Source organism: Pseudophryne corroboree, unplaced genomic scaffold (assembly GCF_028390025.1).
Source record: "Pseudophryne corroboree isolate aPseCor3 unplaced genomic scaffold, aPseCor3.hap2 scaffold_235, whole genome shotgun sequence".
Lineage (NCBI taxonomy): Eukaryota > Metazoa > Chordata > Amphibia > Anura > Myobatrachidae > Pseudophryne > Pseudophryne corroboree.
Window position 1 is genome coordinate 663,272 of NW_026969003.1, and position 23,299 is coordinate 686,570.

At 46.6% G+C, this 23,299-nt stretch overlaps 1 protein-coding gene and 2 pseudogenes across 1 annotated transcript in view; all 3 read left to right on the plus strand.

Moving 5' to 3' along the window:
- Positions 1-23,299, plus strand: part of LOC135010448 (zinc finger protein ZFP2-like) — a 65,222-nt gene that overhangs the window by 10,367 nt on the left and 31,556 nt on the right. The window contains exons 2-5 of the mRNA XM_063952366.1: positions 20,068-20,216; positions 20,931-21,122; positions 22,961-23,039; positions 23,159-23,256. Coding sequence (XP_063808436.1) covers positions 20,145-20,216; positions 20,931-21,122; positions 22,961-23,039; positions 23,159-23,256 — 441 coding nt within the window. The 5' untranslated portion in view covers positions 20,068-20,144. The remainder of the gene's footprint in view (positions 1-20,067; positions 20,217-20,930; positions 21,123-22,960; positions 23,040-23,158; positions 23,257-23,299) is intronic.
- LOC135010450 (5S ribosomal RNA) lies at positions 19,169-19,286 on the plus strand (annotated as a pseudogene).
- On the plus strand, positions 19,428-19,545 carry LOC135010451 (5S ribosomal RNA; annotated as a pseudogene).

A 23,299-nucleotide genomic window follows, 5' to 3' on the forward strand; every position in this document is an offset into this window, starting at 1 on the left:
GATTAACCCTCAGGAAGATTTGAAATGTAACAATGAAGTAACTGTAAAGTACTTAATTAACATGAGTAAGCAGTTAAGGAGTCAAAATGATAATCTGAAGTTGGTGATTCCTGATTTACCAGATAGTAATTGTCATGACATTGAACCTGGGGATTATGTAATGATACGAAATTTTCTACGCTCAGGTTGTCTTGTTGATAGATGGGAAGGACCATACCAGGTCTTATTGACTAGCACCACAGCATTAAAGGTTGCTGAGAGAGAGACTTGGGTCCATTCATCCCACTGCAAAAAGGTTGCTGATCCAGAGAAGTCCCGTGATAAGGAACAGACGGTAGAGGTTGTATCACTGGAGTGTCTGTTCCAGGAGGACTGAGGCGGCACCTGAGCCTTGAAGACCGAAAGCAGTTGTCGACTCCCTTCTCCCTTTTATTGTTTTTCTCCACTTCCCATCCCCTCTCCCTTAAAATTTATTTTTCCCCCTTCTCATTCTTCTCCATTTCCTCCTCAAAGATGGACTTGCCCCAAGAGACTGTGATCCGGATTTTGATGTTAACCATGATGTTGACCAGAGCAGTCTGTTCCGGCGAGAGTACCATAGAGGTCGAGAGAGGTTCTGGAATGGGTTCCGATTATGATGATGGAGGCGTAGTTTTCCAAGATCAACCAAACCAACAAGCAAAGGCGAGTATCAGAAAACGATCCGATAGAAGAAATTGTGATGGATTGTTAGCTGAAGAAAATTGTATCTGTAGGCTCTGTGATAATCTGGTTGAAGATGGATGCATAAAGAAATGCCAATCCAGTTTTAATATCCATATGGACCGGCATCCATTGAGTGACTATCACTCCTTAGTGGGTAACGTGTTAAACCAAACAGATTGTTGGGTATGCTCTCAAGTACCTCAGGGTCATAGCAAATCAGGGCTAGTACCATTTCCTTTAACGTTAGGGGAGGTACTTGAGCTAAGTGGTGGGAGACCGGTGGACCGGAGGTTTAACATCTCCAGCCCTCCTAGTTTGAAGCTCCACCAATACCATGTGGATAGGTCCCTCTTATGTTTTAATATCTCCAATCCCCGTAAGCCGGGAAATTGGGAAGTGTCATGGAGCAACCTTACCATGACCTTTTCACACAGAGCAGATAGAATGCCTACAGATACAGAGCTCGTACGCCACATAGCCAGTAGAGGAAAATCTTTCCGGTATCGATATACCTTAGGAAATAGGATTACTAGAGTTGGAGAGGTATCACCAGGATACTGTGCACATATCGTACAAACTGATACGTGCATTAAGCAGATGGAAGAATTAGGGTCAGGAGATTTCACCTGGAAGGTTTGTAACATGGTCATGTCCTTCTCCGTCCCTTATGTTCTCCCCGATGACGCATATTTCATATGCGGGAGAAAGGCGTACAAGTGGCTTGCCCCAAACTCTGAAGGATTGTGTTATATTGGAAAAGTATTGCCTGAAGTGATGACTGTAACACATGACAAAATGAAGGACATACACCGTGGTGCCCAAGCTCCTTATACTCACACTCATTACGAGCACCGAGTTAAAAGACAACTGTCAGAAAGGTTAGAGCATCCGGCCTCTGATCTTATCCATGAATCCACCGGGATTCAGGTTCTGGTAGCGTTAGATTTCACTCGTACCGCTCGAGGAGTGATGAATTATAGATACATTTCCGCACTCGCCAATTTGTTAGATAATATCACTGAAATGTATGATGACACGTTTAGATACACTGGAAGAGAACTTCAAGCTTACAAAACAGAACTAGTTCAGCATAGGATGGTTCTTAATTATCTTACAGCAGTAACAGGCGGATATTGTGTTACCTTGGCAACACAGTACGGCATAAAGTGTTGCACGTATATCACAAATAGCACCGAGGATCCGGTAGAGGTCATAGACCAAAAGATGGACGATATTCTCCAATTGAAGTGGGAATTTCGTCGAAAACACAATCTCACCCTTGCTGCTGTAGGTAATGAGCTGACTGGTTGGGTGTCATGGTTGAACCCGCGAAATTGGTTCTCCGGTTTAGGAGACTGGGCTCAAGGAGTCATAATGGATGTTGGAAAGTTTCTACTATGTATCTTGGGTGTCATTATATCGATTGGATTGATATTTAGATGCGGGCAGGCTTTAATGAGGTGCAAACAAAGTACAAAAGTGATGAGCTTGAGGAGTGAGGAAACTGTAATTAACCTGGATTTGATTTATGACCCAATGATAGAAACCAGAATGTGATGAAAATGCGATTATACGGTCCGTTTCTTTCACCTGTTTTTCTGCTTTTCTCCATGATACAAAGACCCCCTTGGACGAGGAAGTTGACGAGACGCTATACAGACAACAGACAAGCACCAAAGATGAAGTTTTGACAACCTATGATATGGACACTTGATGAACTTTGCCATGGATCCCCAGTTTCCCTAGTACTTTTAAACTCACGCTAGCCCAACATTTTTTGTAAATCCGATGGCTCTGACAAAGCTATTTGCTCATGCCCAAGGAGCAATACAGCGCAAAGAAGACGACTCTCAACAGATACCGAACACAACTTCGACGACAGATGTACATTTCTCTGACATAGAATATCATTGCATTTTCCATAAGTGTTCTTTATCTTCATCTCTACAACCCTCAGGTAATGACACATATAGACGATAGGGAATACAGGCACAGATATCAGCAACCACATACCTCCCCCATTCATGTATCATCAACTAAAATGTGCATCCCCATTTTGTTACAACTGAAAGCCGAAATGAGCTCGGTAGAGTTTGACAGCCCATCCACAGACCCTTAGTACGGGATAAGAAGGAATTCAAATGTATACTTCGCAATACCTCGAAGCTTGATTTACCACACGTACGGCACGATGATACATGACCCTCCAAACATGGACTCATACACACATGCTTCTGCTTTCTCACTAGGTCATACCCTCTTCACACCTACTCCACTCTCCTTCCTTACCCCACCATGGAAATCAATTAACCCCTGACTTACATTTTTCTCCTTTTTTTAAATGTTTTAGAAGGTGGCAGTTATTATTGACTGCCAAAGGGTGGACTGTCAAAGTCAGAAAAATGTCTCTATGCACGTTGCCATATTTGCACCGCACACTGGTCCGCGCTGCGCATGCGTGCGCTCTCCCGTGAAGGCGCATACCCGCAATAGCGTGCACTCGCAGGCGCGGTATGCGTATTTACGGTAGAGTTTATGTAGTCGTAGCGTGCGACTCATTCGTTACATATTTTCATAATTAATGTAGTTTATAGATCATGATCCCTTTGATAGTTTCTGAAAGTTTGGTTAATATAGAATGTCCCTGAGCTGAGGAATCCCTCTTTGTGTTATACGAAGGGTCTAACAAGAGTCATACAGCAGTGTTTGGTACCCATCGGAAGAGTATTTAATTAGCAATATTCCGGTGTTGGTTTGGAGCGTATTAATCGCTCGTGCGAATAGTTATGGACATAAGAAGTTTATGTCCATTTCTATTATTTACTCATACTCAGGTATGCGGCGGGAAACCTAGTTTCCCACCCACCTGAGCTGTTGGAAATCGTCACAGCCCACCTGTATGAATCAACCTATGACCTTTTGTTGTGATACAGGGCCGAATTCCGACGTCCAATGGACAATGGGATTGTAGGGACTATGAGATTGCATTGTGTGTGGGGCATAAATAGGCAGGCCGACCATATCCAACTTCACTCTCTCATCAACGGTTTTCTGCTGATAACCGGGAGCTGGATATCGAGGCGCATGCGATCGTCACCCTTTGTGCGTAAGTTTTCTCTCCGTAATCATTGTCTTTCTGTGAGCCAATTTCTCTCATCTCTCTCCGTCTCTCTCTCTCTCTTTCCCTTCTCTTCCTCTCGTATCTCCCATAGACTAGTATTGTATTGTATTATATAGTATTGTATTTTGGTTAGGAAGTCTCTGTTATATTGTAGTGTATCATTTGTACTGTTATCCCCTTTTACAAGTATATTAGATATAATACAGTTAATAGGCTTTGGACCCTAAACCAGTATCTGTGTATTTCCTATAGTGTTAAGTGTTCACTTGAGCGTCGGTGACGCTCAAGCAGCTTTGTAGTTAGTCAGGCTACACAAGGTTGCACTTACACCCTGTACTCACATTAAGGTATTCTGTGTATTTCATTGGTATAAGGTTTAGACATAAAGGTATAGCATTGTGAGCGTCTGCGCCGCTGGTGACCTCCTCGTGGTCTCGAGCGTCCGCTACGCCATAGCGAATCATTTCTCTAGTCATAACCAATAACGTGTTCTGTGATCGCTGGGCCGTGAGCGAACGTGACGCTTGAGCGTCTCGCCTACGGCTGAGCGATCGTTACGCAACTAGCGTACCATTACGGTACTTCTTAAGTAAACAGCGTACAGTGTTCTTAGACTTCATAAAGGGTTGTTTATACGACAAGGGAATTTAGCATTGTCAGTCCCCTTAACCCCCGCCAGTATAAAGAATTTCTTAAAGTGCGGGAAGAAGCGCGCCATTCAGGGGGCGGGGCTTCTCCTCAGCTCACAATTGGCCCGGTGCCATTTTCTCTCCTCTAGCTGCAGGACGCTGCTCCTCCTCACCGCGTCATACAAGTATCAGGGTGTAAAACAGGGGGGGGGGGGGCACTGTGATTGATAATATATATATTTATATCTTGTGTACAAACGCTGCAGTCTGGGGCAGTTTCTAGCTGTCCCAGACATGTACAGCAGCATTGGGCTGTGAGCTGTCATACTCCTTCTGTGTCTCTCTCTGACTTCTATAGGTCTGTCCCCTATAGTCCGGTGTGTTTGTCCACGTGTGGTGGACAATGTCCGAGGTGGAGCCTGTAATGGGAGCATAGCATGCAGTAGGGTGGCCCCGTCGGCGCAGCCGACTCCTGACTGGGCTAATGTGTTAAATGCTTTAAATATTAAGGAGAAAACACGGAGTGGGTACTGTACTGTAAGATGCTAGGGAGCGTGGAAACAGAGGAGTTGAAGGATGATTACCGGTGGTAGTGGATACTGCTGGAAGCAGATGAAATAGCTGGAAACTGGAACAGCCACGGAGAACTGCAGAGTCAGGCTGCACCGCAGGATGGTAGGCAGGTGCGGGTCTCTTAGTGGATGATGGAGACAGGAGCTGGAACCTGGAGAAACAACCATAGGGGAGAGCGCCTGGAACAAGGTATGACAAACAAAGCACTGACGTCTTCCTGGCCCAGGCACAGGATACTTATACCTGCAGCAAGGTAGGTATTGGCTGGGCAATTATGCAGATTTCCAGAGGCAGTGGATTGGTGGAACTGAAGCATGTGATTGGATCCAACATGGCTGCGCCCATGTTAGAACTTGGAGGGAAAACTGGTTTGGGAAACCATGTGAAAACATAACTGTAATGGCAGCGCCGGCCGCAGAGGACAGGAGACGCCAGACTGACAAATATATGCTGAGACTCGTGGATGACAGCGGAGGCCGCGTCAGGCATGAAACACCACACTGACAACCTGCAACTATAACACAGGAGCGGCGGCGGAGGACAGAAGACACCATGCAGGATTCAAACATGGCGCCACTGTGACAGCATCTCAGTGTGACAGGAGGGATATGCAGTGTGTGGACACAGATGAGATCCGGCCTTGGGACGCTGAGCCAGCCTCAGGAGACATCTGAAAGGCAAGTAATGGCGTCCAGATACCTGGATCGTGACACCATTTATGCGACCACGGGTTCACAACTCCGTCCGGTCATTGCTTCGGCGTGGGTCAGTAGTGCTATTGAAAAATGGGCTGATTCTTTGTTATCAGATTTAGATTCCCTAGACAGAGACAGCATTATGCTGACGCTGGGTTACATCAAGGACACTGTGGCGTACCTTAAGGAATCGCAAAGGGATATTGGTCTTTTGGTAGCAAAAGCCAATGCTATGGCGGTAGGTGCTAGGCGAGCAATATGGACACACCAGTGGAATGCGGATTCTGATTCTAAAAGAAACATGGAATCTCTGCCATATAAAGGAGGTGCGTTGTTTGGGGACGGTCTTACAGACCTAGTATCTACGGCTACCGCTGGCAAATCGTCCCTTTTGCCTTATGTCCCCCCTAAACATAAGAAAACGCATCATTATCAAATGCATTCCTTTCGGCCCAATAGATACCGAAAGGGTCGAGGCTCTGCCTTCCTTGCTACTAGAGGCAGGGAGCAGGGTAAAAGAAACCCAGGCCCTCCTGCTTCCCAGGAGCAGAAGTCCTCCCCGGCTTCTGCCAAGTTCACCACATGACGCCGGGACTCCTCTGCGGGAGTCCGCGCCTGTAGGGGCACGTCTAAAGCTCTTAAGTCAGGTCTGGGTTCGCTCGGGTCTGGACCCTTGGATTTTAAAAATTGTGTCACAAGGGTACAAGCCGGAGTTTCAAGACGTTCCCCCTCGCCGTTTTTTCAAATCAGCCTTGCCAGCTTCTCTGCCCAGCAGGGAGCTAGTTTGCGACCCAATACAAAAGTTGTCTCAAAACCAGGTCATTATCAAGGTTCCTCCTGCGCAGCAGGGAGTAGGCTTTTATTCCAGCCTATTCGTGGTCCCGAAGCCGGACGGCTCGGTCAGACCGATCCTAAACCTAAAAGACCTAAATTTCTTTCTACAGAAATTCAAGTTCAAGATGGAGTCTCTCCGAGCGGTGATCTCCAGTCTGGAGAAAGGAGACTTTATGGTCTCTTTGGACATAAAGGATGCTTACCTGCATGTTCCCATTTATCCTCCACATCAGGCTTTCCTGCGCTTTGCAGTTCAAGATTGTCATTACCAATTTCAGACATTGCCGTTTGGTCTGTCCATGGCTCCGAGGATTTTCACCAAAGTGATGGCGGAGATGATGCTTCTTCTGCGGAAGCAAGGTGTCATGATTATCCCATACTTGGACGATCTCCTGATAAAAGCGAGATGCAGGGACAGATTGATGCAACACATTGCACTGTCCCTGACGGTGTTGCAGCAACATGGTTGGCTCCTCAACCTGCCAAAATCTCAGTTGATCCCGGCTGTCATTTCTGGGAATGGTTCTGGATACAGAACTACAGAGAGTTTTTCTCCCGGTGGAAAAGGCCTGGGAAATTCAGGCTCTAGTCAAGTTAATTCTAAAACCAACCAGAGTGTCGATCCATCAATGCACTCGATTGCTGGGAAAGATGGTGGCGGCCTACGAGGCCATTCAGTTTGGCAGATTCCATGCCAGAGTGTTCCAGTGGGAAATGGTCTGGTTCCCATCTACACATGCAACGGAAAATAATCCTGCCTCCCCAGACGAGGATATTACTCCTGTAGTGGCTGCACGGTTCTCACCTCCTCGAAGGACGCAGGTTCGGGATCCAGGATTGGATTCTAGTGACCACGGCTGCAAGTCTCCGGGGTTGGGGTGCAGTCACACGTGGGGAAAACTTCCAGGGAAGGTGGTCGAGTCAGGAAGAAGCAGAGCAACAATGGCAGAAGCCGCAAAGATTCTCCATTGGGCGGAGAAACGGGTAAGCGCTCTGTCAGCGGTCTTCATTCCAGGAGTAGACAACTGGGAAGTGGATTTCCTCAGCAGACACGATTTCCATCCAGGAGAGTGGGGGCTTCATCCAGAGGTCTTCACAGAAGTGACAAATCATTGGGGAGTTTACTAGTGGAAAATCCCTGGCCGTGTCTGTATCAGGATTTACCGCGGCTATGATTGATGGCATGGCGGTTGAACGCCAAATCTTAGCCCGAAAGGTTATTCCCAGGGAAGTCATCCCCACTCTTATTCAGGCTAGAAAGGGAGTGACGTCAAAGCACTATCACCGTATTTGGAGGAAATATATTTCCTGGTGCAAATCCAAGAAAGCTCCTGCGGAGAAGTTTAACCTTGGACGCTTTTCTCCACTTCCTACAAGCTGGAGTGGATGCGGGCCTTAAATTGGGCTCCATTAAAGTACAGATTTCTGCTTTGTCGGTTTTCTTTCAGAAACAACGGGCCTCACATTTACTGAGGTGCAGACGTTTGTAAAAGGGGTGTTGCACATCCAACCTCCTTTTGTGCCCCCTGTGGCACCTTGGGACCTTAACTTGGTGTTACAGTTCCTTCAATCCCATTGGTTTGAACCTTTACGTAAGGTAGAATTGAAATTCCTCACTTGGAAAGTAGTCATTTTGTTGGCCTTGGTATCCGCAAGGCGGTTGTCCGATTTGGCGGCCTTGTCTCACGAGCCCTTATTTGATCTTCCTTGAAGATGGAGCTGAGTTGAGATCTCGGCAACAGTTTCTGCGGAAGGTGGTTTCCTCTTTTCATATTAACCAACCTATTGTGGTGCCAGTGGCTACTGGCGCTTTGGCTGAATCAAAGTCTCTGGATGTGGTCAGAGCTTTGATAATGTATGTCGCCTGAACGGCTCAGATTAGGAAAACAGAGTCTCTGTTTGTCCTGTATGCTCCTTGGGTGTCCTGCTTCCAAGCAGACCATTGCCCGCTGGATCTGTCAGACGGATCAGCAGGCTCATTCCACGGCTGGATTGCCGTTACCGAAATCGGTGAAGGCCCATTCCACTAGGAATGTGGGCACGATCTGGGCGGCTGCCCGGGGGGGCTCGGCATTGCAACATTGCCGAGCTGCTACTTGTTCGGGGTCAAACACTTTTGCTAAGTTTTATAAGTTTGATGCCTTGGCCAATGATGACCTCCAATTTGGTCAATCGGTGCTGCAGAGTCATCCGCACTCTCCCGCCCATTCTAGAGCTTTGGTATAACCCCATGGTTCTATTGATGACCCCAGCATCCTCTAGGACGAAAGAGAAAATAGGATTTTAATACCTACCGGTAAATCCTTTTCTATGAGTCCGTAGAGGATGCTGGGCGCCCGTCCCAGTGCGTACTGTATCTGCAGTTGCTCGTTCTGGTTGCACACTTGTTGTGTGGTTATTTATGTTGTCAGCCTGTTGCTGACATTGTTAATTTGGTCGAACACATGTTGTGTTCCGGTTTTTTGTTCAGCCTTTGCTGACTTTGTTGGTGCCGTTAGCTCGTGTTCTATGGAATGCCATGTTGTACGGCACACTGGCGTGAGCTGGTTTGCTGCTCACCTTAAATTAAATTCATAATTCCTTTCCTCGTAATGTCTGTCTCCCTGGGCACAGTTCCTATACTGAGTCTAGAGGAGGGATATAGAGGGAGGAGCCAGGTCACGCTTCTTAAAAGTCTTAAAGTGCCCATGTCTCTTGCGGATTTCGTCTATACCCCATGGTTCTATTGATGACCCCAGCAGCCTCTACGGACTCAGAGAAAAGAATTTACCGGTAGGTATTAAAATCCTATTTTTTCTTTAGGTCCACAGTAACGGTGGTTAAGTCCAGCATGGGGATAAGGCTTAGACCTGGAGCCACTCCCCCAGCCCCAGGGCGCCATTTGCAGTAAATGTTCCCGCCCTGGAGCTGCATATCTCTCCCTCTCACTCCCTGTCAGTGTCTGGGCGCCATTTCTCTCAGCTACACTGTTCCTGGGACTGCTTGGGCAAATCCTCCTATGTAAAGCCGGCTGACAGTCAGCGCTGTGACTTTACATGACACTTAAGTATTCTACATGTCATTTAGACAGTGATAGTTAAGAAAAAGTGCATTTGGTCAGGGTTATTTAGTACAAGTACCCTGTGATATACAACCAGTCTTTACTGTGCAGTGTTATATCTATTGATTACATAGCTATATATATATAAGCTAGTCCAGTGGAGTATTATTGTTTGTAATAACCTCTGCATTGTACAAACTCTGACTATATGTGTGTGCATTGTCCTGCTGGGTGACGTCCACTTTGTGTCTTTCACTCAGCTTGCTATCCCTATAGTCTTATATATTGGTAGATGCTCAATTAGCTTAGTGATATCATTCAGGTGCTCGAAAGGGAGGGGTATTTCTAAAAAAAGGCATTTGTTAACCCCAGCACCCTGAATGATAACCATAACCAGATATAAATTCCACATAATAATAGAATTCAGAGATCTTTGTTACACATATTTGCGCCAATGTGTGAATAAGCCCCAAAGCCGCATCAAGGCGTCTCGGTATATTTGGGGTCCCTAGCGCTATATCTAGGTGCAGGGTGTGGCACCCCAAAACACCAGCATAAGCAAAAAAGCCCAGCGTAGCATACCAGTGAAAAAACTATAGTGTTAATAAATTAGTATTTATGAAGTCGAATCTATAGAGAAAGTCATACAAAAATGAAATGCAATTAAAATAGAGAAATAGTGTTAAAAAAATAATAAGTGAAAAGTGTTAATAGAATGTAAAGGTATGCCACACTAAGGCCATCCAGCTCAGCCAGTCCAGAAGTACCACACCTCACACCTCCATTACCCTAATCTGGGTCTAAGATTAACCAGCAAGGAGCCACATGATAATGGCTCCTTACTACAATATGTCTAAGCTAAGAGCTACCTACCTTGGAGCAACCATGTGGCATGTCAGGGCCTGCACCTCTTCCTAATGCAGGAACCTCTCTGCCTCTCACAGCAAACATATATATTGGTAGATGCTCAATTAGCTTAGTGATATCATTCAGGTGCTCGAAAGGGAGGGGTATTTCTAAGCAAGAAAAAAAAGATAAAAAATCAGAAATGGGGAATGACATGATAATGCCGCTAAAATCTGCTACTCTTCTAGCTGACGCCATAGCCAGTAGAAAGAGAACTTTAGCTGTCAACCATTTAAGATCCACTTTTTTAAGTGGTTCAAATGGGGCAACTTGAAGGGCTTTCAGGACTAGATTTAAGTCCCAAGGCACTGTAGGTGGAACAAAAGGAGGTTGAATGCCCAGCATTCCCTGGAAAAAAGTACGCACATCCTGTAAATTGGCAATTTTCTTTTGGAACCATACAGTCAATGCTGATACTTGCACTCTCAAGGAAGCCACCTTCAAACCTTTATCCATTCCTGCCTGAAGGAATGCCAAGACCCTGGAAACGCTGAAAGATATAAGGTCCACCTTTCCTTCACTGCACCAATGAATATAGGTTTGCCATAGTCGTGATAAATGCGAGTTGAGGAAGGTTTCCTTGCTCTGAGCATTGTTTAAATTACCTGTTATGAGAATCTGGGGGAAACAAATGCCTTTTTTTCTTGCTTAGAAATACCCCTCCCTTTTGAGCACCTGAATGATATCACTAAGCTAATTGAACAACTACCAATATATATGTTTGTTGTGAGAGGCAGAGAGGTTCCTGCATTAGGAGGAGGTGCAGGCCCTGACATGCCACATGGAGCATTATGGAGTTGCTCCAAGGTAGGTAGCTCTTAGCTTAGACATATTGTAGTAAGGAGCCATTATCATGTGGCTCCTTGCTGGTTAATCTTAGACCCAGATTGGGGTAATGGAGGTTGTGAGGTGTGGTGCCTCTGGACTGGCTGAGCTGGATGGCCTTAGTGTGGCATACCTTTAAATTCTATTAACACTTTTCACTTATTTTTTTTTTAACACTTTTTCTCTATTTTAAGTGCATTTCATTTTTGTATCACTTTCTCTATAGCTTCGGCTTCCTGAATACTAATTTATTAACACTATAGTTTTTTACACTGGTATGCTTCGCTGGGCTTTCTGGCTTATGCTGGTGTTTTGGGGTGCCACACCATGGACCTAGATATAGCGCTAGGGACCCCAAATATACAGAGACGCCTTGATGCGGCTTTGGGGCTTATTCACACATTTGCGCAAATATGTGTAACGATCTCTGAATTCTATCCCTATATTCTGTAACCTGTGGGGGCTAGTTGCGTCAGGTTATTATATTGTAATATAGGATATTCACCAGATATACTTTAGTTGTATTTTTCTCTGTGATTCTAGTCACCGTATCTCTCCTGAATCCCTGTCGGTGCTGACTACACTGCGCAGGGGCTTGGGTTAGGTATTGTGCTGCTGAAATATTGGACTGTGTTACCTTATACTGCACGTTATATAACATGTCTGCTGATCAGGGTAACGGTTCTGGGGCGGAACACGCTGCCAGTGGTGCTGAAGCCACAGATACCTTTGAGGAAAATATAGCAGCCAAGGGCTCTGGTTCTGGGGGTTCCTTGCCCCCCAGTGGAACTGTGGCAATGGGGGTCCAGAATGACCCGCCAGGGGCTACCTTCTCCACACTGCTGACGGTATCCGTTCACATGGTCGACCATGTTATGGTCGACAGTCATTAGGTCGACATTGACATGGTCGACGTGGACACATGGTCGACACATGGAAATGGTCGACACATGAAAAGGTCGACATGAGTATTTTAACTTTTTTTGTTTTGGGGAACTTTTCCGTACTTTACGATCCACGTGGAATACGATTGGATCGGTAATCTGTGCCGAGCAAAGCAGTAGCGGAGCGAAGGCACCATGCCCGAAGCATGGCGAGCGAAACGAGCCATGAGATGGAACGCGGTGCACTAATTGGGATTCCCAGTCACTTTACGCAAAAAACGACACCCAAAAAAGTTAAAAAACTCATGTCGACCTTTTCACGTGCCGACCATTTTCATGTGTCGACCATGTGTCCATGTCGCCCATGTCAATGTCGACCTAATGACTGTCGACCATAACATGGTCGACCATTCATACCGGAACCACTGCTGACTATGCTAGTTACTAAACTAACGCCCCCTATGGGACCTCCTATGCCGGTCCAACCGTACATGGTCCCCGCAGCTAACCCTCCGTGGGCAGATACCTTGTCCACGCAGTTACAGAAATTGAACCAGTCACTGACTGCTAAGTCTATCCCTCACCCGCCTAAGACCAAAGGGTTCCTCTAAGCGGGCCATTACTTTCTCACAATCCACTGCTGTCCCTGACATCTCGTCTAATGAAGATGGCGTTTACACTGACCCCACAGATTCTGATACTGACAATACTAATGGGGATAGTGGCTCACAAGTGGATGTTCCTGATCTCTTGGAGGCCATTAAGCTAATTTTACAGATTACGGATGATCCCGAGCCATCTGTCCCTCCTAAGAAACCAGATAGATTTAAGCGTCAGAAGGTGGTTAAACAAGTTTTACCTCACTCTGATCACCTGGTTGATATACGTCAGGAATCTTGGGAAAATCCAGGCAAGAAGTTTGTGCCTCACAAAAAGCTGCTTACTCGCTATCCCCTCGCGCCAGAGCTGACTAAAAATTGGGAGACCTCTCCTCCAGTGGACTCGCATGTGGCGCGGATGGTGGTCTCCTCAGCTCTACCTGTCACTACCGTCACCTCTCTTAAGGAGCCTACGGATAAATGTGTGGAGGGTTGTCTGAAAGCGATTTACACCCTCACGGGTGCTGCACACAGTCCCACTATTGCAGCAACATGGGCTGCAGAGGTCATTGTAGCGTGGGCCCAGGAGTTAGAAGCTGAAGTCTCCTCTGACCATGCTAGACAATGCTTGTCCTATATTGTCACAGCTTCTCACTATATCAAAGAGGCGGCTCCCGATGCCAGTATTCTGGCGGCCAAGGCTTCTACTACATCAGTCCTGGCTCGCCGGATTTTGTGGCTGAGATCCTGATCTGTGGATCTGGATTCTAGAAAAACCCCGGAGGTGCTCCCTTTCAAGGGAAATATCCTGTTCGGAGGGGACCTAAATAAGATAGTGGCTGATTTGGCTACTGCCAAAACTGCGTGTCTAACAAGTACTGCTCCTTCAGCGTCGAAGGCTAAAAGTACTTCCTTTCGTCCCTTCCATCCTTCAGGTAAAGCAAAAGGTCAGGCGTACCACAAACGGGCCCGCACTTCCAAACCTGGTAAGCCAAAGCCCAAAAGAGCCTGGGCTGCCCGTCAGCCAGCTTCCAAGACCGATAAGCCTGCCACATGATGGGGCGGGCCTCCCCCTGGGGGGACCCCAGGGTGGGGAGCCGGCTTCTAGGGTATACCCAGGAATGGTTGAGGACCACTACAGATGCCTGGGTACGGGAAGTCGTTACTCAAGGTTACGCCATAGCCTTCAAAAACCGTCCCCCTCATCGATTTTGCCTGACAGACGTCCCTTCAGACCAGATAAAGGCAAAGACTCTACATTCGGTGGTACAGACCCTCCTGGACACAGGAGTCGTAGTACAGGTGCCTCTTGCTCAGAGAGGCCAGGGGTACTATTCTCCGCTGTTTCTAGTACCGAAACTGAATGGGTCCTCCCGACCCATTCTCAACCTCAAGGCCCTGAACAAGTTTGTGAGAGTCTCCAAGTTCCGTATGGAAACCCTTCGCTCTATAGTTCTGGCCTTGGAGCCTGGGGTTTATATGGTCTCCCTGGATATACAGGATGCTTACCTGCATGTTCCTATAGCAGTGTCTCATCAGCAATACCGGAGGTTTGCGGTTGGCAACCTCCACTACCAGTTTCGGGCACTACCCTTTGGTTTAACAACGGCTCTGCGAGTCTTCACCAAAGTTATGACGGTGGTACTCCGTCGTCAAGGGGTCAGGATACTTCCGTATCTAGACGACTTGTTGATCCTGGCAAATTCCCCAGAAATTCTCCTACGTCACCTAGATCTGACGATCCAGTTTATGCAAGCCCACGGGTGGCTAATCAACTGGAAGAAATCCTCCCTGATCCCTGCTCAGTGCATGGTGCATCTGGGAGCGCTATTGGACACTCACAACCAGCGGTTGTTCTCGTCTCAGGAGAAGGTCCTGAAACTCCAGGACAGGATTCGTTGCTTCCTCTCTCGTCCGCAAGTGTCGATTCATTCGGCAATGCAGGTGCTGGGCCTCATGGTGTCAGCATTCAACATAGTGGAGTATGCTCAATTTCATTTGCGCCCCCTTCAGAGGCTGATTCTGGCTAAGTGGGACTGCCTGCCTCACCGGATCAGATCTCACATGATCTCCTTTACTCCGGAGGTCCGTCTGTCGCTGTGCTGGTGGCTCCAGGACCAACAACTGTGCAGGGACCGTCCCTTCTGGATATCCAACTGGGTACTGTTGACAACAGATGCCAGTCTGAGGGGTTGGGGCGCGGTGTTGGAGTATCACTCCCTTCAAGGACGGTGGACAAAGGAGGAGTCTCTCCTCCCGATCAACATTCTGGAATTGCGGGCGGTCTTCAACTCGTTGAACCTAGCCCAGCATTTAATACAGCACCTTCCTGTTCAGATACAGTCGGACAACGCCACCACAGTGGCTTACATAAATCATCAAGGCGGCACTCGAAGCCGCATGGCAATGAAGGAAGTATCACGGATTCTTCAATGGGCGGAACGCCATCTACTGGCGATATCGGCAATATTCATTCCGGGAATCCTGAATTGGGAAGCGGACTTTCTCAGTCGTCAGGACGTACACGCCGGAGAGTGGGGCCTTCTTCCAGAAGTGTTTCAACTCCTAGTGGAGAGGTGGGGCCTTCCAGACGTGGATCTGATGGCGTCTCGAAACACAATCACAAGGTTCCGGTCTTCGGAGCAAGGACAAGAGATCCTCAAGCAGCATTCATGGATGCGCTGGTGGTGCCATGGAAGTTTCGGCTGCCGTACTTGTTCCATCCAGTTTCACTTCTGCCCAGGGTGATTCGCAAGTTCAAGCAGAAAGGAGAAATCCTGCTTCTTATAGCTTCAGCGTGGCCCAGACGGCACTGGTTCTCAGACCTACAGGACCTTTCGTCAGAGCATCCAATATTACTTCCACAACGCCCAGACCTCCTCGTTCAGGGCCCTTGTGTCTACCAGGACCTGGCCCATCTGTTTTTGACGGCATGGCTCTTGAAGCTCCCATCTTGAGGTCTAAAGGTTTTTCTGAGGCGGTCATTAAAACTATGTTGCGGGCCCGGAAACCGGCTTCTGCTCGGATTTACCATAGGGTCTGGCATTCTTACTTTGTTTGGTGTGCATCTAACAATCATGACGCTTCCAAATTTAGTACTGCAAAGCTTTTAGCTTTCTTTCAGCAGGGCCTAGACTTAGGCTTGCGGCTGGCCTCCCTCAAGGTTCATATTTCTGCCTTGTCGGTGTGGTTTCATAGAAAAATTGCAACCTTACCTGATGTTCATACCTTTACTCAGGGTGTGTTGCGTATCCAACCTCCCTATGTCCCGCCTGTGGCTCCTTGGGACTTGTCGGTGGTTTTGGAAGCGTTGCAAGAACCTTCATTTGAGCCTCTTGGTTCAGCTGACCTTAAGTGGCTTTCCCTTAAGGTGGTGTTTCTGCTGGCTATTGCCTCAGCTAGAAGAGTGTTGGATTTGGGTGCTCTGTCTTGTAGCTCACCTCATCTGATATTTCACTGTGACCGGGTGGTCCTTAGGACTTGGCCCGGATATTTACTTAAGGTGGTTACTTCATTCCACCTTAATCAGGAGATTGTGGTTCTGGCCCTTGCCTCTCCTGACTTGTCTCCCAAAGAGCGGTCTTTGGATGTGGTACGGGCTCTCCGTATCTATGTGAAGAGAACTGCTTCCATTAGGAAATCTGATTCTCTCTTTGTTTTGTTTGGATTTCACAAATGTAGCTGGTCTGCTCACAAGTAGACTTTGGCCAGCTGGATTAGAATGGTGATTGCACATGCTTATGTGAAGGCTGGTCTGTCAGCTCCTGCTCACATTACTGCCCATTCTACTCTGTCTGTGGGACCTTCTTGGGCAGCCCGCCGTGGTGCGACCCTTGAACAATTGTGCAAGGCGGCTACGTGGTCCTTAGTGAACACGTTCATAAGGTTCTATGCCTTCGATAGTGCCGCTTCCCAGGATGCTTCCTTTGGACGCCGGGTTCTTGTGCCCGCTACAGTTCATCCCCTCCCATAAGGAACTGCTTTAGGACATCCCCATTGTCCATTCCTTGTGGAGCCCAGTGTACCGCGCAGCAGAAAATTAGATTTATGGTAAGAACTTACCTTAGTTAAATCTTTCTGCGAGGTACACTGGGCTCCACAAGGCGCCCACCCTGACGCACTTGGCTTCTTTGGGTTGGTATGGCATTAGCCGCTGACACTTCTCCTGTCGTGAGAGTGTGGTTTATGTGGCTACTAACTGATGTCGTCTCTTATCCTGCTACTGCATTGGGCTGGTTAACTGAAAACTGAGCTCCTGTGCGGAGGGGCGGGGTTATAGAGGAGGCAGCGCTGTGCTTCTTGGGAACAGTCAAAGCTTTTGAGCCTGTTGGTGCCTTGGATCAAGATCCTACTCTACACCCTATTGTCCATTCCTTGTGGAGCCCAGTGTACCTCTCAGAAAGAGATTTAACAACGGTAAGTTCTTACCATAAATCTCGTTATCGCAGCAGAATTACCCCCTGTGTCTCTAGGCTTAGAGCCCCCACCCCCCTTCACTGTGTCTCTCATGTCAACCTTCTCCCTAGCAGCCAGCCACTCTCATCTCTGTGCCACATATGTATATACTGCACAGCGATAGCATGCGCCTCTTCGGGGATGGCAGCCACAGAACAGGGAGAATCATCACAGCTCCCAGCAGCCCTCGCTCTGTTGTAACTTCCACATCACAGAATACAGCACTCGGTGGAGCAGTAATAATAGTGGGCAACTGCAAAGTGGTTGGGTTGTATGGTGTACCAGCTGCCAGTCTTATAACAATACACCGTACCTGCCCTTACCGTTATACTTGCACCACTGATTATGAGAATCTGGCACTATACTGGGTACATTACGTGAATCTGGCGCTATACTGGGGTATTATGTGTATCTGGCATTATACTGGGTGCATTATGTGTATCTTGCATACTGGGTGCATTATGTGTATCTGGCACTATACTGGGAATATTATATATAACTGTCACTATACTAATGTGCATTATGTGTAACGCACTATACTGGGTGCATTATGTGTATCTGGCATTATACTGGGTGCATTATGTGTATCTGGCATTATACTGGGTGCTTTATGTGTAACTGGCATTATACTGGGTGCATTATGTGTATCTGGCACTATACTGGGTGCATTATGTGTATCTGGCACAATACAGGGAATATATGAAAATGGTACTATACTATGTGCATTATGTGTAACTGGCATTATACTGTGGGCAGTATGTGTATCTGGCATTACACTGGGTGCATTATGCGTATCTGGCATTATACTAGGTGCATTATGTGTATTTGGCACTATACTGGAAATATTATATATAACTTTCACTATACTAATGTGCATTATGTGTAACTTGCACTATACTGGGTGCATTATGTGTATCTGGCAATATACTGGGTGCATTATGTGTATCTGGCGTTATACAGGGTGCATTATGTGTATCTGGCGTTATAGTGGGTGCATTATGTGTATCTGGCACTATACTGGGTGCATTATGTGTATCTGGCACTATTCTGGGTGCATTATGTGTATCTGGCACTATACTGGGTGCATTATGTGTATCTGGCACTATACTGGGTGCATTATGTGTATCTGGCACTATACTGGGTGCATTATGTGTATCTGGCATTATACACTAGACCAGCGTAACTTATCAGTATGGTGTACCTATGGTATATTTTGATCTCATTTTCTACTTGACATTCATCCAAGATTAATCAGCATATCAATATGGTATATTTGCATTAAGTTTGACATTGCTTTTCAACAACTGCAGTATTGTTTCATGCTTATCTCTTTATTTTTATTTTTATTTATTTTTTTCATTATATTTTTTTCATGATCATCCTTATGTTCATCTTATGTTCATTTTTCGCTTATGTATACTCATACATTGTTATGTGAGCCAGCCGTGAGCTCTAAACAATCACATGATTATCCATTTATCTTTATTACTTTTTGTTTCCTGTAAAGAACTATAATAAGAGCACTGTTCTGCTATTTTTTTGGGAGCTGACCCAGAGCTTAAAAGCTAACAACCAATTTGACCCAGCCCCAATTTTCACATAGCACCCATCTGTAACATTTTTTCATCACATTCCAATACCACACACAATCACCATTTCACACTCTTTTTCACCAGCAGACACACATCTCACATACACACATATCTTCACAATTCTTCCCACACACATTTATATTTATCCTTTTCCTCTTCTATCTCTCTTCAATTCCCTGTATCTCCTTTTCAACATCTCTCCACCACCAACACACACTCTTATCTGGAAATACCATTTCAGATCAATTCTTTCACTATATGTGAAGTACAGAAAGCAGAGTGTGGTTTTCCTATTACCCTCTTCACATTGGCCCACGGCCATACTACCCTGAATACGCCCGATCCTGTCCGATTTCGGAAGCTAAGCAGGCATGGCCTGGGTAGTACTAGGAAGGGGAACCTCCTGAGAATACCAGGTGCAGTGGGCCCCTTTTCAAGAAAAATACCCATTCTCCACACTTTTGCTTCTGGAAAAACTTATTGAATCAATTTTCCTCTGATTTATGTATGGTACAGATAGCAGCAGTGATCTTTTCTTTTCATTTCATTTATTTTCATTCTAACAAACGGCCCACGGCCATACTACCCTGAATACGCCCGATCCTGTCCGATCTCGGAAGCTAAGCAGGCATGGCCTGGTCAGTATCCGGAAGGGAAACCTCCTGAGAATACCAGGTGCAGTGGGCCCTTTTTCACTAAATAAAACCTTGACCTATCCTTACATTTTTTCTCTTACCTCTTTGGTACTCCAATCTCGAGTTTCACATTACAACTGCGCTACCAGGTATACCTACATTTTGGGCATGCTCAGTGATGATCTTTTTTGATGCCTTTAATGCCGTTTGGTACCACACGGCATCCACACATATATATTATATTTTTTATATATATATATATATATATAGATACATAACACATCATTGTCTCTCGATATTTTCACCTTTTTCAACCATCTTGTACCTCATATGTTAAAAAGGTCAACAAGTGGTTTTTTTTTTATTAGTCAACAAGCTCTTCTATTATAGACACTACTTTTTATTTTATTTTTATTTTCAAGAAATAAATAAAGGTTAAGTTTTATTTCATTTCCTTTCACTACTCACAATTCGATCGTTACCAATGAGTGCTCCCAAACAAGGGTTTTTTGTCTTTTCTCTCCTTTTTATTGTTTTCTGTGATGTGTCTTATATGTATTATATTTATTTCTAGACATTCCAGCAGTGAGGAACCAGAGTCTTTATTACACGTCACATGTTCTGTATTCTCATCCATCACTAAGCATTGACATGGACAGGAGTCACAGGACTGAGAGGATAATAAATATCACCATGGAGATCATCTACCTGCTGACTGGGGAGGTGAGGGGATCTGGGAGTGTCACAGTGACATCACTTATATCTATAGTAATAATACAGGGACATGACTGGGGAGGTGAGGGGATCTAGGATTGTCACAGTGACATCACTTATATCTATAGTAATAATACAGGGACATGACTGGGGAGGTGAGGGGATCTGGGAGCGTCACAGTGACATCACTTATATCTATACTAATAATACAGGGACATGACTGGGGAGGTGAGGGGATCTGGGAGTGTCACAGTGACATCACTTATACCTATAGTAATAATACAAGGACATGACTGGGGAGGTGAGGGGTTCTGGGAGCATCACAGTGACATCACTTATATCTATACTAATGATACAGGGACATGACAGGGGAGGTGAGGGGATCTGGGAGTGTCACTGTCACATCATTTATATCTATAGTAGTAATGATACAGGGACATGACTGAGGAGGTAAGGGGATCTGGGAGTGTCACAGTGACATCAGTTATACTATACTAATAAAACAGGGACATGACTGGGAAGGTGAGGGGATCTGGGAGTGTCACAGTGACATCACTCATATCTTTAGTAATAATACAAGGACATGACTGGGGATGTGAGGGGATCTGGGAGTGTCACAGTGACATCACTAATATCTATAGTAATAATACAGACACATGACTGGGGAAGTGAGGAGATCTTGGAGTATATGTATTCATAGTTGGTGTCTTCCCCAATTCACAGGATTACACAGTAGTGAAGAAGACATCCAGTGATTTTGAGACATGCAGCAGCCGTCCCCGTGTGTCAGGAGGACTGAACAGGAACCGGAGCCCCATCACGGTTCCTCAACCTTACTCACTGATACATGAGAGGCCCAATGACCAGAAGATCCTGGAACTCGCCAACAAGATCATTCAGCTGCTGACTGGAGAGGTGACTGCTGGGAATGGGACATTATACAGTAACACCAGGGGACGTGTCTGGGTGATGACTGGAGAGGTGACTGCTGGGAATGGGGCATTATACAGTAACACCGGGGGACGTGTCTGGGTGATGACTGGAGAGGTGACTGCTGGGAATGGGGCATTATACAGTAACACCAGGGGATGTGTCTGGGTGATGACTGGAGAGGTGACTGCTGGGAATGGGACATTATACAGTAACACCAGGAGATGTGTCTGGGTGATGACTGGAGAGGTGACTACTGGGAATGGGGCATTATACAGTAACACCAGGGGATGTGTCTGGGTGATGACTGGAGAGGTGACTGCTGGGAATGGGGCATTATACAATAACACCAGGGGATATGTCTGGGTGATGATTGGAGAGGTGACTGCTGGGAATGGGACATTATACAGTAACACCAGGGGATGTGTCTGGGTGATGACTGGAGAGATGACTGCTGGGAATGGGACATTATAGAGTAACACCAGGGGACGTGTCTGGGTGATGACTGGAGAGGTGACTGCTGGGAATGGGGCATTATACAATAACACTGGGGGATATGTCTGGGTGATGACTGGAGAGGTGACTGCTGGGAATGGGACATTATACAGTAACACCAGGAGATGTGTCTGGGTGATGACTGGAGATGTGACTGCTGGGAATGGGGCATTATACAGTAACACTAGGGGATGTGTCTGGGTGATGACAGGAGAGGTGACTGCTGAGAATGGGACATTATACAGTAACACCAGGAGATGTGTCTGGGTGATGACTGGAGATGTGACTGCTGGGAATGGGGCATTATACAGTAACACCAGGGGATATGTCTGGGTGATGCCTGGAGAGGTGACTGCTGGGAATGGGACATTATACAGTAACACCAGGAGATGTGTCTGGGTGATGACTGGAGAGGTAACTGCTGGGAATGGGGCATTATACAGTAACACCAGGAGATGTGTCTGGGTGATGACTGGAGATGTGACTGCTGGGAATGGGGCATTATACAGTAACACCAGGGGACGTGTCTGGTGATGACTGGAGAGGTGATTGCTGGGAATGTGACATTATACAGTAACACCAGGGGACGTGTCTGGGTGATGACTGGAGAGGTGACTGCTGGGAATGGGGCATTATACAGTAACACCAGGAGATGTGTCTGGGTGATGACTGGAGATGTGACTGCTGGGAATGGGGCATTATACAGTAACACCAGGGGACGTGTCTGGTGATGACTGGAGAGGTGACTGCTGGGAATGTGACATTATACAGTAACACCAGGGGACGTGTCTGGGTGAGGACTGGAGAGGTGACTGCTGGGAATGGGGCATTATACAGTAACACCAGGGGACGTGTCTGGGTGATGACTGGAGAGGTGACTGCTGGGAATGGGACATTATACAGTAACACCAGGGGACGTGTCTGGGTGATGACTGGAGAGGTGACTGCTGGGAATGGGACATTATACAGTAACACCAGGGGACGTGTCTGGGTGATGACTGGAGAGGTGACTGCTGGGAATGGGACATTATACAGTAACATCAGGAGACGTGTCTGGGTGATGACTGGAGAGGTGACTGCTGGGAATGGGACATTATACAGTAACCCCAGGGGATGTGTCTGGGTGATGACTAGAGAGGTGACTGCTGGGAATGTGGCATTATACAGTAACACCAGGGGATGTGTCTGGGTGATGACTGGAGAGGTGACTGCTGGGAATGGGACATTATACAGTAACACCAGGAGATGTGTCTGGGTGATGACTGTATCATTGTGTGTGTCAGGTGTCTATAAGGTGTCAGGATGTCACTGTCTATGTCTCCATGCAGGAGGAGGAGTATATAGAGGAACACAGGGGTCTGTACAAGGACGTGATGATGGAGAATCACCGGCCCCTCACATCACTGGGTAAGAGAAGACTGTCATGTATTGTACAGGGGGGAGCAGGTATGGGGGCCCCCTATATACACACATCACCTGATAATCACATATATACACTGTACTCAGTCACTGTGTGTCTCCTACAGATGGGCCCAGTAACAGAGATACCCCAGAGAGATGTCCCCGTCCTCTGTATTCCCAGGATTGTACAGAGGAGAATCACAGGATCCTACAGAAGGATCAGGTAAGTGGGTGGAATACGTACGATTTAAATGCGGCCGGGACGC